This window comes from Choloepus didactylus, chromosome 3 (genome assembly GCF_015220235.1).
Source record: "Choloepus didactylus isolate mChoDid1 chromosome 3, mChoDid1.pri, whole genome shotgun sequence".
NCBI lineage: Eukaryota > Metazoa > Chordata > Mammalia > Pilosa > Megalonychidae > Choloepus > Choloepus didactylus.
Window position 1 is genome coordinate 167,967,786 of NC_051309.1, and position 18,651 is coordinate 167,986,436.

Genomic DNA, 18,651 nt, shown 5'->3' on the forward strand with positions numbered 1-18,651 from the left:
ATTCTTAATCTTAATCCATTCCTGTGACTGTGACCCCACTGTAAATAGTCCCTTTCAATGAGGTTACTTCAGATAAGGTGTGGCCCAACCAAATCAGGATAGGTCGTAATCCTATTTCTGGAGACCTTATAGAGAAAGCCACAGAGAGAAGCCATGGACAGCAGCCAGAAGCTGCAAACAAAAGGAGCCAGAAGCTGAAAACGGAGCCTAGAAAAGAAAAGAGAAGATGCCGCAGGTGCATTGATGTGTCAGAAAAACCAAGGAACCCCAAAGATTGCCAGCCAGCTGGAAGATACTGACCATGAGCCAATAAATTCCTGTTGTTAAACCAACCCATTGAATGGAATTTGTTTTAGCATCCAGGAAACCAAAACAGGTATTGTTCCCAAAGTCCCTGCCTTCTGTTTTAGGCTTGGCACATGTTCTGTAAGTAGTTTTCCTTGTCTGCTGCCCCCTGTAGACATAAAGCTTCATGAGTACAGGGCCCTTTTCTATCTTGTTCACCAACATATCTGCAGCCCTTAGCATACTACCTGCACAAAGTTCATGCTCTATACGTATTTGATAAACATAAATTGCTTTGTGCTGTTATGGGTTTTGCCCAACATGAATTGTACAAGTAGCAACAAGTGCACTGAAAATCAGTGCCGGAAAGTCTTTGCCCTTTGCACCAGAGAGCTGCTGTGCAGGACAGATTATCTCTGTTCTCTGGGTCACTGGTTTACTGCCCCTGACTTATATGATGGTATCAGTTAATACAAAGAACACTGCACTATTGACCAAAAAACAGAACAGAACAAATAGCACTCCCTTTCCCCTCCACCAGTGGCATCAACATTTTAAATTTTTTTTAAATTTTAGTAAACAGAATCTCTGAAAATATATTTCTTCTCTATGATGATAATAATTTACATTGTCTTTGTAATATTAGGCACTTTAGTGCATTAGTATAGCTGTGCTTCAATTCAGGAATGACTAATTCTATAGAAAAAATCTAATAAGAACTAAAATTAAATCAAATCATAGTTATTATCACAGTATTGGCCATGCCCCTCACCTTGAGACACTATAGTCCCAAGGTAATGAGCTGAGCAAAACAAAACAAAACAAAACAGCGGACAATAAAGAAACAAGGTATGGATAAATTCTTCATAATGTTGTATTTTGTTGAGCAACATGGTGTAATAGGCAGATTGTATGGACGGTAAGGTCGCACAGACCTGGGTCCAAGTCCTGCTAACAACTCTAATGACCTCTGTGGCCTTCAGTTGTTTACTTAACCTAGCTGAGCCTCAGTTTCATCATCTGTAGAATCTAGTGGTTTCAAGAATTAAATGTGATAAATGATTATCAGAGCTTGGCATCTGAAGCATGTTTTAGTGAAAGACTAGCTCACCCATTTATTCTACAAATATTTATTCTGTCCCTAGTATGCTGATCTTGTTCACCAGTGTATCCCCAGCCCCTAGACATTACCTGCCATGTAATAGGCTCTCAATAACCATTTGTAGAATGAATGTTCTACAAAGAAATGAATGTTCTTGGAGTATACATTCTAGTTTCCTTCTACCTTCCTCTGACAATGGCAAGAATGCCAGTCGATATAGAACAAAGTAGAATGTAGAGGAACTTTCATTTTAATGTCAAACAAGATTCTATAAATTACTGGAAAAAAATTCAAAAATTAACAAACCTCTCAAAGTTAAATGATGTTTCTGCTCCTACTTTGATGAAATGTCAGTGCTTGCAATCTGATAATGTTACCTCAAGAGAAAAAAATTGTTTTTCATTCAGATTATATAGTCTTCTATGAATAAAAGAAAAATTTGAAGTGATTTTAAAGTACAGTATTTACTCACTACGAATGAATGGGAAACAAATTTGTAGAAATCCAACCAAGTATTTTTCCAAATTTAAACTGAATACTTTGTTTCCTAAATCTGAGTTAAAAGAATTTGGGAAAGCATCCTATGCTACCACGAGGAGAAAAAATATTATTGGGTCTATTTCTAATAAAATACTTCTATCATAAATTTAACTAGACCATTTAATTTTCCATACAAATGCAGAAAATGCTCTGAAGCAACAAATGTATAGGGATTTAAGCTGTTGACTTTGGTTTTCCTATTGACTTTTGTAGGAGTTGTTAATCCTGATTATAACAGATAAATAAAAAGATGAGAGAAATGGTTTGGTGACTTATAAGAAATGATGAAAGGAAACGGCTACTTTTAGTATATGGGCAAACTAAAATAGACATATGAAGGCTTACCTAATGTTAACTTAAAAAAAATAGTTTACAGTAAGATTTATATCAATGTTAGATTTTTCAAGCTTAGTAACCAATCTTAAAGCAATTACATAAGTGAAATCTCTTTTAGGAAGTATATGTGGAAGTATGTGTTTAAAGAAGTATGATGTAAACAACCTACTCTCAAGTGTTCAGAAGACTAGATAGATAGGTAGATAGATGGAATGATGGATGGATAAATGGATTTATACAGCAAATATGGCAAAATGTTAAAATTGGTAGATCTGGGGGTGAGAGTATGTTCCAGTTCCCTGTATGCAATTTGTATTATTTTTGCAATTGTCTTGTAAGCTTGAAATTACTTCAAAATAAAAAGTTAAAAAAATAAAGTTTGCAAAAACTTGGGGTAACAGCGAAAGATGCTCAAATGGAGACCCATCTTCCAACTTTATACGTGCAATCACCATAATAATAATTTCGACTTAGGAAACTGTAATCTACTAATCACTTTAATAATGTTGAACATTTTAACTTATGTAAATAAAGGGCAAAATATGAAAGTTGGTCAGACCAAAATGGAAGTCTGGACATCTTTTTTCTGTCTGTTTTCATAGCATAGCACAAGATGGTAGCTACCCTATTACAGCATGAGATAATGCTAAAAATAGCATTGTGGTTTTTTAAATTTGGATTAATTTTTGAAAGAGAGGACAAACACATGGTGATATAACATTACTTGTTATTTTAATAGCCCCTTTTAAAACTGAATTACATGAGGGCCCCAAAACATAAGCATTTAGTATGCACCTTTAGTGAGTTCGCAATTTTAATGGGTGCCTGGTGAGTAGGTCCAAAATTTGCTTTTGGACTGAAGAAAATTTGTTTCTCACACATTCTTTGTGAGTCTGTGCCATGTCAACATTAATTTACAAGAAATGTGATGTACATCTCTTTTAGGAATGTTCTTATTTCCCATCATTTTTGTCCAATTAAATGAATCAAAGAACTTTGGTGTTGCTAAATTCAGCCAATAGAGAAGAATAGTTGTATGACAAATAAATAAGTCTTGCTGGGAAGATGTTGCTTAAGTGATAAAATGGTTTAGCCAACAAATGAACCATAAGATTAAATATTAACTAAGGGAAGGTAACCATTTCTAAAGTCATACCTAGCAGAGAATCCAGGTATATATAGGATTGAAGATTTCTCAGTTAAGACTGCTAGCAAAGGATGGTTTCTCGGAACTTCCAAAAATTTAAAACCATGAAACATCTATTGCTGCTACTATTGTGTGCTTACGTATTTAAATCCCAAGCTGCCTCAGACTACGATTATGAGGTGATTGTTTTAAAATATTCTTATATTATCTTTAGTAATATCAATATAAAATTTAACAGTAGATTCATAATCATGTGTGAATGTTTATTTTAATGCAGCTAGCATTGATTTTAGTTTAAAATTGAATTGTTAATCTAAGGGTCCCATTTTAGGTAAATAATGTTTCATAGTATTTCATATTTAAAAGTGAAATAATAATTTCTTGTTTTCTGGTTTATCATCTTTATTTTCCAAGGAGGAAGGTGAGTTAGCCAAGGTAAGAAATGTGTTTCTCACTTGTTATCCTGAATAGTGTGGTTTCCATTTACTTCTAACAATTCATTGTTACAGTCATGAGGACAAAATCTGAAAATTTTACAGTCCATAAAATAATAAAGGAGCAGTACTTTAAGAGAAAAGAGCTATGGAATATAGGCTGCTCTTTGGTGAAGGAGGGTAATAAATAGCTCCTGAAATTACTGGTTATTTTGTAAAAGAATTATGACCGAAGTCTAAAATAAGAGTAGACAAATGTACTGAAAGAAAATGAAACATCATTTTCTTCAGATGAGAAAATTTAAATCAGAGCTAGTGTTTAATTGTTGTTATAAATGGTTACAAAGCACATAACTCAGTCTAATTTAATTGTTTATAAAGTAATATTCCTTCTAGTACTATCTTTGCTGACTTATTGCTACTGGTTTGAAGTTATAAAAATACAGAAATATCTTTAGGAAAATGAATATTTATGGAATTTAAATTTTATCAAATAATTATGATCAAATTTCTTGTATATGACATGTAGGAATAAGAGTATATAATAATACTGGTGTGAAGGGATTCTTTTTGGATCGTTTGCCAAAATTGAAGGGAACAAAGTGTTCTAATTATCAGACTGTGCATATAAAAAGATAATTATCTGGTTAATTGCATTAGTTGAGAAAAATTTAAAGAATGTGTGAGAGTAGGTTTTCATGAAGTGTTTTGTTAAACACTGGCACATTCCTGCTCCACAGCTAATCCTCAAAGAGACAGTTTAATAGTTTATGTTACACAATGGATTATTTGGTTTTGGATATTACAATAAGTGGTCTTCATAGACCTAATTGCCCTCGTAATTTCCTTTAAAAATCTTTATATCCTTTTCTCTAATAAATTCAGACCATCAGTGCTACCTCTATAGTAGCACTCAGAAATAAAAAGAAAATATTATTCTTTGATTGTAATTTGATCTATAATAAACAGGTGAATCACATCTCATAAATTTCCTGTTAGAATGAATGAACTCTGGCTGAGATCATATCTTAGACATATGTATATTTCCCCCAAACCTTTACACATTAAGGATATATAGCTAAGTCGTTAAACTGGGGGATCTGGAACCAACCTGACTGGGCTTAAATCCTAGCACCCCCACTAAATGTCAAATACTGATAGAACTTAATGAATGAAAGACAATGAAATTGCAAATAGAATCAGTCATGAATTCTAGAGTCATAAAATATTGTAAGGCAAGAGAGCTCCATTGCTGCTCTTTAAATCTAGTCATTTGTTAAATTGTAAATAAGCCCAAAAGTGTATAACTACTGACAAAGTACATACAGTAATGTGGTTAATCTGAGTCACAACTTTTACATTGTGTTTCATATTTCCCACTCTGTTTATTTCTTCACATAGTATTTTTAAAGTTAGCCAACAATTTTAATCACAATGCACATACCACAATAATTATTTTTAAATGAGAAAATCATGGTGTTTGATAAAGAAATTATGAAGTAAATTTCCTGAAAATGGTTTAACAAATAACTTTGTCAGTAAACAATAAGGACAAAATTGAAATTAGCAGTGGGGAAGCCATTTAAATTAAGATATCTGCTATGTGTGATTTTAGTAATAATAATAATGAACAGTCACTATGTGCCAGGTACTGTCTGAGGGACTCATATGCTATAAATTAATAATTTTATAAGGCAGATACTATTATTTCCATAATTTACAGATGAGAAAACTGTGGTACAGGTAAAGTAACTTGTGCAAGGTCCTTCAGCTATTAAGTGCAGGGGATCAAGATTTGAACCCAAGAAACTGACTCTGGAGTACCTGATTGCTCTTCAAACTTATTAGTGCCAAAGATTGTCTCATTACAAACACATTCTAAATCAATTCAACTTTTAATAAATCTATATTGCCTTTTAAACATGATTATATAAGAATTAGCCTAATCATCAATTCACAAAAATTGAAACTGAAAATGGGAGCATAATAGTAATTTAATAAGACTTATGGAAGTCTAGTAATCCAAAGTGGCTTGAGAATATCATTCCTCCTGACAATAGAGATTTCTTACAATTTTCTATTCCAACTTATAAGTTTCAGATAGCTGATGTCATTACTATTCAATTTTCTATTCCAATTTGTAAGTTTCAGATAGCTGATGTCATTGCTTTCACAGTCTTCTGATGTAGTTCAGGGCTGTTCTGAAAGAACAGTAGTTTCTTATACAGTTGGTCTTTCCACAGGTACTGAAGAAAGCCAAGCAATCCACTGATTTGCAAATCATCAGGCTTGTAACATCCTTCCTCATTTATAAAATGCGGGTATTGGAATAGTTCCATCTCAAATGTCCTATAACACTCTGCATTTTATTTCTGTTTGGTTCCCTGAAGATCCCACTGGATGCCCGTGGTCATCGACCCCTTGACAAGAAGAGAGAACAGGCTCCCAGCCTGAGGCCAGCCCCACCGCCCAAGAGTGGCGGTGGCTATCTGGCTCGTCCAGCCAAACCAGTCGCTGGCCAAAAGAAAGTGGAAAGAAAAGCCCCTGATGCTGGGGGCTGCCTTCATGCTGACCCAGATCTGGTAGGTACACTGATACTTGTTGCAGTGTTGGGGTGCCCTGTAGTCATGGTTTCTTAATGCCGCATTGGCCTTCATTACACATCGTTGTAATTTTATTTGGAAATAAAAGGTATAAACATAAAATTATTGCACCTTTGATTTAGACTTCCTTCCTATTTTTTTTTTTTTTTAATCTGGGCCTAAGATTATAAATTAGGACATGTGAGTGTTGTCTTCCTTTTGTATTTTGCTCACTTTCTTTGTTCAGGTGTTAACATTTTTGTAGCTTAATTACATTTCTTCTATAGTAAGGATTGTCTTTAATCTTCATAAGAACATTATGATGAATATAAAATTTCTGGATTTATATAAAGAAAACTGAAAGACACGTTTCTGTATTGACTAATGATGTCATTGATTTTTCACTATGTGCTATTTTAATAGATATTGGTAACCCAAATCCTTCATCTAATGCCTGGTATTTTCTTCTTTTATAGGGAGTGCTATGTCCTACAGGATGTCAGTTGCAAGATACTTTGGTAAAACAGGAAAGACCAATCAAAAACAGTATTAATGAGTTGAATAACAATGTGGAATCTATTTCCCAGACCTCTTCTACCACCTTTCAATACATGACTCTGCTAAAAGACATGTGGAAAAAGAGGCAGAAGCAAGTAAAAGGTAGATATCCTTGTGTTTTCCATTTGGTGCTCAGTTATAAAATTGAAACTGTTGGACTACTATGGGAATGCATGATTATGAGAGAAACATTTCTAGATATCCCCAATAGCATCCATTCCATTTTCAATATAAGCCTGATTACCCTGAGGTCCACAGTGAGCCACCTTTACTTGCCCACCATGTGCCATTCAGCTCCGATTGCCAGTTTGGTATCAGCAAGGATGACTGTCCATGAAAACAGTCGCTGTGATTTCTTCTTTATTTTTAGTCTCCAACCAACTTGTTTTCTGACTCAGAAGACACCATTCACAGAGTAAAACGTTAGCATTTATAGATTTAACATTTGGGTTTTGAATATGAGGGGGTAAACCATGATATATTCAGTTGTATTGAGGATAATGATATCTAACCTTTGAATCTCGAGGTCTGAATATTGAGTTCCATTGGCTTGTCGGTTAGAAATCAGCTGGTGAGAGAGCCTAGTATAGGCATTTCAGTTAGTAGCATACCCAAATTTGGAGATTTTTCAAAGGAATTGTGACATCTCTCATATAAATATCAAGACTCTGCTGTACTTATGTGGGATAAGTAAGCAAATCAAGTGTAACTACTCCGTAAGATGTTGGACTTCTGAGATGGAAGGCCCAGATACTGCTTTCTCTTCTTTTACTCTACAAAGAAATAAACAACCTTTTGTATTTATTATTGGGAATAATTTTGGCTTATACCTAAGTAAATTACTGGGATAATAGCTAAGCTACAGGGTGATTTGTATATGAATGGACCAAATATTTTCCCTAAATACAACTGCATATCATGACAGTCAGATGGTCTCTCAATGTCTATTAGTTTATTTGGAGAAAATTAAAATCAAATTGTGTAGTTGATACATTTTTCTATGAATCAAAAATGCTGACCATTCCTACATAATTTCATTTTTCCAGATAATGAAAATGTAATAAATGAGTACTCCTCACAGCTGGAAAATTACCGATTGTATATAGATGAGACTGTGAATACTAATGTCCCAACTAACCTCCGTGTGCTTCGTTCAATCCTGGAAAACCTGAGAAGCAAAATACAAAAATTAGAATCTGATGTCTCAGCTCAGACGGAGTACTGCCGTACACCATGCACCATCAGCTGCAATATTCCCGTGGTGTCTGGTAGAGGTAACTGATTAATGAACACATTTCATGGGGTTCCCAGAAGAATTCATGCTCTCTAAAAATAAGAGAACTAAAAAAAGTCCAGGGGATTTTCCCCAACAGATCACAATGAAATTATAGCACATATGTATATCATGAAGATATCCTTGGATTGACTTGACTCAATCCATCTGACATTTTTGATGGGCAGGATGAAGTAAAATGGTGATCGCTCCAGAAGTGGCTGATGGGTGTGTGTACCACTTACTTGAACAGAGAGCAGGGTCATGGGGGCATGTAAAAATTCTTCCATCCCGTGTTTATGGGCATCCCAGGTCTTAAAAGAGGAAGAACAGTTTTTTTTCATTCCCTTGGCAGAAAGAATGCTTCAAAACAGAGTATGATTTTCAGCAAAGGGAAGATCCAATTTGTATAACATTATTTTCAAATGTCAAAAATAAGACATTCCTCCATAACCTAAGTAATAAGTTAGCTTATTGTAAAATTGGTGTGGTTATGTTGTAGGAGCCTGAATATAATATGATATCTTATGGTTGCAGAATGTGAGGAAATTCTCAGGAATGGAGGTGAAACATCCGAAATGTATCTTATTCAGCCCGACAGTTCCACCAAACCATATAGAGTATACTGTGATATGACCACAGAAAATGGAGGTAAGTTGTTTATACTTGTTGATCTATTATTCTTTATTATGATAACTTAAAAGTACCAGGAAGTAAAACCTAGTTGTAACATAGCTAACAATGAGACATTTGATTTGGAATATGATCTGATATTTTAAAAATTGTAAAATATCTAAAATTCACAACTTGGGTAGATAAAGCACTTGCAGTTTCCAGAGATTTTAAGAGGTTTTCTCTCATATTTATTTCCTCATTATACCTATTTTGGAGTACCAAATACATATGGGCCTAAGATAAACTGAATGGAGAAGGGATTTGAACTTCTCCCCAAAGTGACATTATTTGTTATTGCTAATATGTGCTGTTTGTGTTTACTTCAACCAAAGGATGGACAGTAATTCAGAACCGTCAAGATGGTAGTGTTGACTTTGGCAGGAAATGGGATTCATATAAACAAGGATTTGGAAATACCGCAACCAATGAAGATGGGAAAAAATACTGTGGCCTACCAGGTAAAATTGAGAATACAAAGTAAAATCATTCCATTTCATATTTTTCCATGAAAAAAAAATACACTGTTTTGTTTTTTTTAAATCAGCATTACTTTTAAAAAAATCAGTGTTTAAGAGTTTTAGGAAGTTGAGAGAAGTTTAATTACAAAGGAATGTGGAAGCTAAAAATAAGGGAAAAGAGTTAGTTTTTAGTTTCCAAAGGTCTTATTTTATTTTTTTATTTTATTTTTACTTTAGGTGAGTATTGGCTTGGAAATGATAAAATTAGCCAGCTTACCATGATGGGACCCACGGAACTTTTGATCGAAATGGAGGACTGGAAAGGAGACAAGGTGAAGGCTCGCTATGGAGGATTCACTATACAGAATGAGGCCAACAAATACCAAATCTCAGTGAACAAATACACAGGAACAGCCGGCAATGCCCTCATGGAGGGAGCTTCCCAATTGGTGGGAGAAAACAGAACCATGACCATTCACAACGGCATGTACTTCAGCACCTACGACAGAGACAACGACGGCTGGTATGTGTTTGCATTCTTCACTTCCTTTAAAAGCTTCTGTGAATGCTGGTACTCAGAATCATTTGTAATAGCTAATGCCATTCATTATTACCATTTCTTGGGCACTTACTGTGTCAGTCACTGCAGCAAGTTCTATATCACTCTTAAGCATTTCAACTATAAGGGCAGCATTATTATTCTGTTTTCAAATGAAGTTTAGAGAGAATAATTAACCCAAAGTCATACCACAACTAAGAGACTGAACTGGAATAGAGCACAATTATTTTCTGAGTCATATTTTTAAAAAAGATATGTATTTCCATACTCTAATATGTATATGAAAACCTTCATTGTGGTTTCCAAGATTCTCCAATGCTAAGGTATCCAAAAGCTATCACTGCAGTACAAAGTAACAAATGTCATCGTAGATGAATTTGCTATATAGGCCCTTTCTCTCCTATTCTTGGTCTAAGGCAGAAAAAGCCTTTACTTATTAGAAACCTGGGGAAAAAATACTGCATACATGACTGAGTGTAGCAGTCTTCTCTGGGTACTCTGCAAAGAGTCAACTTGACAACACTGTAGTTCTGTTTCCATTAACCCCAAACACATTTCCTTTCAGGCAAACTACAGATCCAAGAAAACAGTGTTCTAAAGAGGACGGTGGTGGATGGTGGTATAATAGATGCCATGCAGCGAATCCAAATGGCAGATACTACTGGGGTGGACAATACAGTTGGGACATGGCAAAACACGGCACAGATGATGGGATAGTATGGATGAACTGGAAGGGATCATGGTATTCAATGAGGAAGATGTCTTTGAAGATGAGGCCCTTCTTCCCACAACAATAGTCTCCAAAACAGATTTTTATTCTACATGTAACAACATTTTTGTACATTATGTTATTGGAATTTTCTTTCATCCATTATATCCCACAAAATCTTTCAAAAGGTTGTGAGTGTGACTTTTTGAAAAGGTATTAGGATAAATGATCTTAAAAATAGCGCACAATTTTCTTTAGTGTTCTTCATTTATATTGCTCACCAAGAAGTAACTAAAAGAACAATCATGGGCAGAGTCAGTGTTCATGATTTCAATCCCAGTTGATGGTGAAAAGTTTCAAATTAGGGAGAGGAATTTTCCTATTCTTGTTGTAGAAAACATATGAAGCAAACAAAAAATTTATTTTAAAAGTCCGCTTTTAAAACTCTATTTATGTAAGATTTGTCACACAAAAATCTTTTTAAAGTATGTGATAATTAAACCAGCCTCTGTTGCAATAAATTAATGTTTTCCTATTTTGTAATCCGCACAGCCCATGAGTTAAGCTTTGAATTTGTAAGGAAAGGGACACATTCACAACCTCAAGTATCTAATAAACTGGTGTTAAACATGAAGATTGGAAATCTTACTCTGCATCATGGAAAAGCCACTACTCTGTCACTTAACTAGACATCAGGATCAGAGGTTCCAAGAAGACAATCAGGACCAAGTCTTCACCATTTGTTTTTTTGAGGGAAATAATGAAGCAGGAAGCAGCCCTTAGAAATTAGTCCTATTGGCCTCAGTTACATTTTTGTTTTCTACATAGTCACACTGGAACTGAAGTAGGATAAGCAGATTTTTCGTTCTTCCTACCTCTTCTCATGACATAGGTATACCATTTCTGTTTCTTTTACTTTGTATTCTCCCACTACTTCACTTCAACTGCCCTGGGCAATCCTATGACCCCAGGTTCTCCTTCCGTAGAGTGACATACAGGATTCATCATTGCATCTGATTTTCACAGAAACTTTTCATCCTAAAGCGTATCCTTTTATCCTTTGCATGTAAATAGTCCCTAATTCTTTTACTTTCTATCTGGGAAATGCTGCTGCTCTTAATTCCTCATCAGATCCAACTTCAAATTTTACCAGGTTTCCCTGCCCTGAGTTCTGTCCCACTCCCATTCCTACCCCATCTATGGATCACTCTGTCATCATATGTATTATCTGAAAAAGAGAAAACTCCTACCAAGTTACTTTCCTACTTAATGTTAACTCCTCACTGTCTGTATGTTAAAATCCAAATTTCTTAGTTGGACATACAGATGGTTCATTACTTGGTTCCAGAGGCGTCTCCTGCCTCCTGCATTGAATGCCTACATTCTTGTCACAGTGAATTTTTCACTATTCCAGGACACATCAGACCCTTTGGGGACTCTGCCTTGGCACAGGATGTCCTGTTGCCAACAATGCCTTCCCCCAACACTGACAGATTGTCATCTGTTTTCAAGCTGCACATTAACTGCAAACATCCAGTAAAGCCTTTCTGAGCTACTCAGGCAATGTTATTCCCTTTTAAACAATTCAGGCTTGAAATCCACATGTTTTACACACCTTTCTCCCTCATTAATTGGTGGCAAGCTCTAGGGAAAGCCACTCCTTATTCATGTTTTATTCCAAAGTCTGTCAGAAAGGCCAATTTTCAATAGATGTTGAATGATTAAACCCAATGTTAACAAAATCTATATATCCCATTTCCAGTACAGACACACAAACATTCAATATGCAAAATACCTGAAAGTAGAACTTTTGAGGCAAGGCTAGAATAACAAAAGCCCATTGAATCCAGAATGCGGGGGGGGGGGGGGGGGGGGGCACTGTGGAGGGTGTGGCAGGAGCCTAATCCATGGACAATATCCCTCAGACTTTCCCTCAGTCCTCCTACACACACACACACACACACAGGATCTAATGAATCCCCACAGCTTGAAGTAAAGCTACAGATTAAAAACCACCAAACTAGAAAATCTGATGGTCAATTCTTAGTTAATGTACAAATAGCAGAAACACACAGACCACTCTTAGCTAATATGTAATATGTAAGTCTATCTAGAAAGATTAAGCCATTTTAAGGTGTCATTATCTGATGTTGCCCATTCAGGCATCACAATTTTGAATGTAATAATAAGGTAAATTTCCCTAGTTGTGGTAGATATACACCTAGATCTAAAAAGATTATTTAACTCATGACTTGATGAAGATAATTGGAAGGTTAATTGAAAGTTATTAAACCCACGCTATGGAGTAAGAACTATAATATACTTTATTATACAACTTAAGTTAAAATTAAGTATATGCAACAAACTATAAACTATATATGCACTTGGGACATAAACTCCCAGTTTCTCTGCATTTAAGAACCAAGGGAAACAACTAACTGATATAACTTCCTCTGTTGCTCAATTCTGTATCAAGTAGCAACGTGTTGGTACATACTTATTGATAAGCATGACAAAGGGAATAATTTCTATTCATTATAACAATATCAGATATGGTTTCAAGCAATATGAGTAGTGTACGTATTCTTTGTAGACATTTTGGGAAATATAAAAGAAAGTAGAAATACTTTCTATGATTACAGCACTAACAGGGAAGCAGTTAATATCTAGGTTTATGTTCATCTTTTCTTCCTGTACGTAATGTTTTAATACTTGTATTTTTCACGTTGTATCATGGCAATTTTTCCATATTATTTAATATTTTATAATACCATTTTATATAATATGCTCTAAATGGCCATTTGAATATTCTATGATATGAATGTACTCTAATTAGTTTAAGCAACTCCCTGTCATTCGACATTTAGAATTTTCCAACCTTTTCCTATTAATGATTATACTAGCATTGGCATCCTTCTGCATAAACATTTTTGCATATATCTTTTCATTCATTGCTAGGATAAATTCCTGGAAACATGATTTCTGGAGGAAATATGCACTTTTTTGGTGTTCTAAGGTTTTTCTTACATCCATATTATCAAATAACCTTATACAAAATTGTATCAATTTACCTCTGACCCACAAAATTATATGAAAAGTTTTATTTATTCTCCCTTACTAACAATGAACATTGATATTGACAATTGCTTTAATTTCATATCTCAATCACTAGTACAAGCAAAAAATTAAAAATATCTAATGATCATTTGATATTAATTGCCTATTCATGTCCTTCCCCCCAAATTTTCTATGTAACAATACCGTCTTTTGTATGAATTGGTAACCATTCTTTATGTTTGAAAGAAAACAATCAGAAATATAGTATTATGCTTTACTTATTCACAACTTTTATTTCCTGGGTGATTACACTGGGAGAGCTATACACTTATGAAAGTAATCTGAACTGGTACTAATTTCAATTCCTAAATACTTTCTCTCCTTCTCCCAACAAGATGACGCAGGCCACATATGTTTTGTTTTTTTGACTGAATTATACTTACTTCTCCCTCAACTTTTATTTTGGAAACTGCCAGACCTACAGGAAGTTCCAGGAATAGTTCAATGAATACCTCTAGGTCTCTCACCTAGATTCACCAGTTGTTTGCTACTAGTTAGCTTTCTCTCTGAAAAGAGATACTGATACTGTCAATGCAGTTTTGCAACAGCTTATGTAGGCATGCTTGAGGTCATAGACCTCTTGGGGATGGAGTCAAAGGTAGATGTAGAAAACATTTTCCAGAGAGCTCTGTTATAATCAACAAGTATTCACCTTCAGCGATTAAAACCAATGAATAGGGAGACCACTGCTATTAAGCTGAGCATTTGTCATTTCATATCTAGCAGGTTCTCTTAAACGGAGGCTGAGAGAGAAGCAGGACAAATAAATGTTCTGGCCTTTGGTTTTTGAACTGTTGCTATTTTGCTATGTTGAAATAGGACAGGTAGTGCTCAGCTCTTGTTTAAGAATTAATTTGATAATCACAATTCTCAGAAGTCCTTTGGTAGGAAATTTATACTAGGAAACTGACTTTCTTAGCAAAAGGAACCCAACTCTCCAATACTGACTGTTCTTTAGAATTAGCCCCACACTACAGATTTGTCATAACCCCTAGGATAAAACTCAATTGAAGAATAGAACTAGCACATTCTCTCTGCTGTGTGCTATTTTTGACAATTATTGTTCTGGCTTTGAAGAATTTTCTCAAAGGAAAAATAAAACTGAAAAATAAAAAAGGAATTATCTTGAATCTCCTTCTCAGGGGAAATTCATTACTCTATGACTTCCTTCTATGATGTCTAAGGCACTGCCACCCCAGCCTTCAGATTACTGAGGATTTTTCTCCTTTAATGAGATACGTGAACTATTTTGAATTCAACTTAAAAGATGGAATAAATGGAGTGAATAAATAAACAAATAAATATATAAATAAATAAAATATAAGATATCCCCTAAATATTGCTGTGTATATTTCATTATTTTCATACAACTTCTGCTATTTTAATGGCTACCAAAGTCTAAATGTGTTCATTTTGCTGAAGGCTGTATCAGCAAATAAAGTTGTGTTACTCTGTTCAAGTCTAAGAGCAATCTGATTTATGATTTTTCTTTATACCCTGCATGTACTTATATTAACATGGTGCCATTTCCTTTCAGGCTTTTCTAGACATGGTCTGAGATTAGAAAACTCAGCTGTATGGGTCTTCTCCTGATTTACCAGCTGACCCCTAGCATCAGCTAACTAACTTGCAAATATATAGTTTGGTTATAAGAGGAACCTGTGACAAAGTGTAATTAGAGCAATAACATAACTGGAAAAATTATTAAAAGCAAATATTATATCCAGTAGTCATGTGTTTATCTATTGTGCCAGTTTGAGTGTATTATGTCCCCCAAAACACCATTTTCTTTCATGCAATATTGTGTGGGCAGACGTATTAGTGTTGAGTAGACTGTAATTCTTTGATGGAGTGTTTCTATGGAGATGTGACCCACCCACTGTAAGTGATAACTCTGATTAGATAATTTCCATGGAGGTGTGGCCCTGCCCATTCAGCATGGGCCTTGATTAGTTTACTGGAGCACTATATAGACAGAAGGAGCCAGCTTGCTACAGCCAAGAGGGACACTTTGAAGAACGTACAGGAGCTGCGAGAGGAGCTGCAACTTACAGAGACATTTTGGAGATAGACTTTGAAAGCAGACTTTTGCTCCAGAGAAGCTAAGAGAGGAGAGATACTCCAAGAGCAACTAAGAGTGACATTTTTGAGGAGCTGCAGCCTAGAGAGGAACATCCTGGGAGAAAGCCCTTTTGAAACCAGAACTCCAGAGCAGATGCCAGCCACATGCCTTCCCAGCTAACAGAGGTTTTTCAGACACCGTTGGCCGTCCTCCAGTGAAGGTACCCAATTGTTGATGCATTACCTTGAACACTTTATGGCCTTAAGACAGACTGTAACTATGTAACCAAATAAACCTCTCTTTTATAAAAGCCAATCCATTTCTGGTGTTTTGCATAAGGACAGCATTAGCTAACTGGAACATCTGTGGAATGCAGTATTATTATCCCCAGGACCATTAATGTAGCTTAAGTGGCTAGAACCTGTGAGAACAATGTGGTGAGTTTCATCCCCTTGTCATCACATCAGTTAACCACCCAAAGCTACTATTTTCTAATCTGAAAATATAAATTTATAAATTTTCTCACCTGCAGTAAAAGAACTCTGGTAATTACAGATTAAAAGTATCCTTTCATATTTTTTAGAAAATTGTAATATTTTATTGCAAAGGGTTTCCAGAAACTGAAAGTGACTATGTAAACAAAATAAATGAATCAAAATGTAAATAATTTCTTTTAATAAAAATGGATGCAGCATCTTAATTAACTTAATTATATCAACAGTTACAGAATGGATGTATGCTTTAATAGGAGGTTGAAATAGATGACTTTAAGTTCCTTTTAACACTTAGTTTCCTAAATTCACAAAAATTTGACAGGTATCCTTACTATGTGCCAGACTTTGTATTAACTATTTGAGATAAAATGAAAAAATTTATGCATTAAGAGTTTTCCCTCAGGTACTGGGGCATATCAAAGGAAAACATCAGGGAGAGACTCAGGCTAAAAGATAAAAACTAAGTTACCTAGATGCTCAATTGAAGTACAGCTGAATGCATTTTATATTCTTGATTCAGGATCAAAATTGCTAATTCATCATTTTCCATGCTAGCACAGATATTTAAAAACCAGGTGTTTTCACAGCAAAACTTTCAGGTTCGTATATGTTTCATTCATTCAATTAGGAGTAACTGTGAAATGGGAAATAAAACTAGAATGTCAGGTTTTGGTGGGGGGTGTGGGAGGCTGGAGAAGAGCAACATGAGTAGTGAACAGAAGTTAAGGAAAGAGGGAACAACAACAAAATTTTAAATATGAATGTAAAATAAAATTGGATTTAAAAAATTATCTACTCTTATTTATAAGAAAGTCTAAATGAAGTGAAACAATTTGAAAATAAAGGGACATGCACAGAATTAAGGGGAACACAATAAAATTAAAAATAAACACAATATGAAATTCAGTTTAAAAATTCATCTTTCTATTATTTTAGAAAAGCCTTCTAAGCAAAGGGATAAAGGGACATGAAAAGCTATCTAGGCAAATCCATAGATAAAGAAAGTGGGAGTGGTGACAATATAAATATGGGAAAATCTTCATGAACTGGGATTTGTCATTGGATCTTTGATATGACACCAAAAGCATGAGCAACAAAAAAAGCAATAGATAAATTTGATTTCATTAAAATAAAAAATTTTGTGCATTAAAGAAAATTAAGAAAGTGAAAAGAAAACCTACAGAATGGGAGAAAATAGTTTCAGGCCATATATTGGATAAGGGCTTTATATCAAGAATACATAAAGAACTTTGACAAATGGAACAACAAAAAGACAACCCAACTTAAAAATGTGCCAAGCACCTGAACAGACATTTCTCCAAATACACAAATGTATATTTCTACCCCAGAAAAACATGTTCTTAAATTTAGTTCATTCCTGTGGGTGCAAACCCATTGTTAAGAAGACCTTTTGATGAGGTTACTTCAGTTAAGGTGTGTCCCACCTCAATCAAGATGGGTCTCAATCCTATTACTGAAGTCCTTTATAAAAGAAGGAAATTCAGACAGAGAGAGAAAAAGAGTTGCAGGAAGCAAGAAGCTGAAATGGGACCTAGAAGAGAAGGAAAAGACCAGGAGATGCTGCCATGCAACAAGCCAAGAACTAAGGGTTGCCAGCAGCCAGCCCCATAATGTCACAGTCTTGGAGAGAAAGCATTGCCTTGATGATGCCTTGCTTTGAATATTTTCCGAGCCTCAAAACTGCCGGCTAATAAATTCCCATTGTTTAAGCCAACCCATTTCATGGTATTTCCTTGAGCAGCCCAGAAAACTAAAACAGCTAACATCAACCTACTAATGGTTGTTGAAGTTATGGTGATGGTCAGATTAACCAAAGAGAAAGTGTACTCACTGTACAGTGAGAAAAGGTGGTTTGGCCAAAACTGGTAATTCCCAACCTCGACATCTATTTTCCTTCTCCTTCATATTAACAGAACTCCAATTTTAATTACGATAGGCTTGTACCCCAGATAAAAGTCAGTATGTCTCAGCCTCTTTTGTACCTAGGTATGTCTATGTGACTAAGTTCTGTCTAATGAAATATAATTGGAATTTTTTGTATGGAACATCCAGAAAAGTTCCTTAAAAGAGGAACGTTTCCCTTTTGTTTTTCTTCCTTCTTCCAGTCTGTCACAGGACATGATGTTTGGATCATGAAGTGAACTTGGGGATGGAAGGTAATCACTAGGATGATGGCTTCCTCCAGGCTTGGGGACACATGCCTCTGGACTTTTCTTTGAGCAAGGGATTAATTTTTTTTTTCCTTTTTAAAGGCACATGAGCCAAATATGATGCTAACTGATAAAATGAGTATTAATAT

General features: G+C 35.0%; 1 protein-coding gene across 1 annotated transcript; it reads left to right on the forward strand.

The window, feature by feature from the left end:
• Positions 1-3,433: 3,433 nt before the first annotated feature.
• On the forward strand, positions 3,434-11,292 carry FGB (fibrinogen beta chain). The gene is made up of 8 exons (XM_037830866.1): positions 3,434-3,589; positions 6,235-6,426; positions 6,903-7,086; positions 8,031-8,258; positions 8,795-8,908; positions 9,265-9,390; positions 9,628-9,913; positions 10,515-11,292. Exons 1-8 carry the CDS (start codon positions 3,482-3,484, stop codon positions 10,744-10,746), a joined length of 1,470 nt encoding a protein of 489 aa, XP_037686794.1. The 5' UTR covers positions 3,434-3,481; the 3' UTR covers positions 10,747-11,292.
• Positions 11,293-18,651: the final 7,359 nt, after the last annotated feature.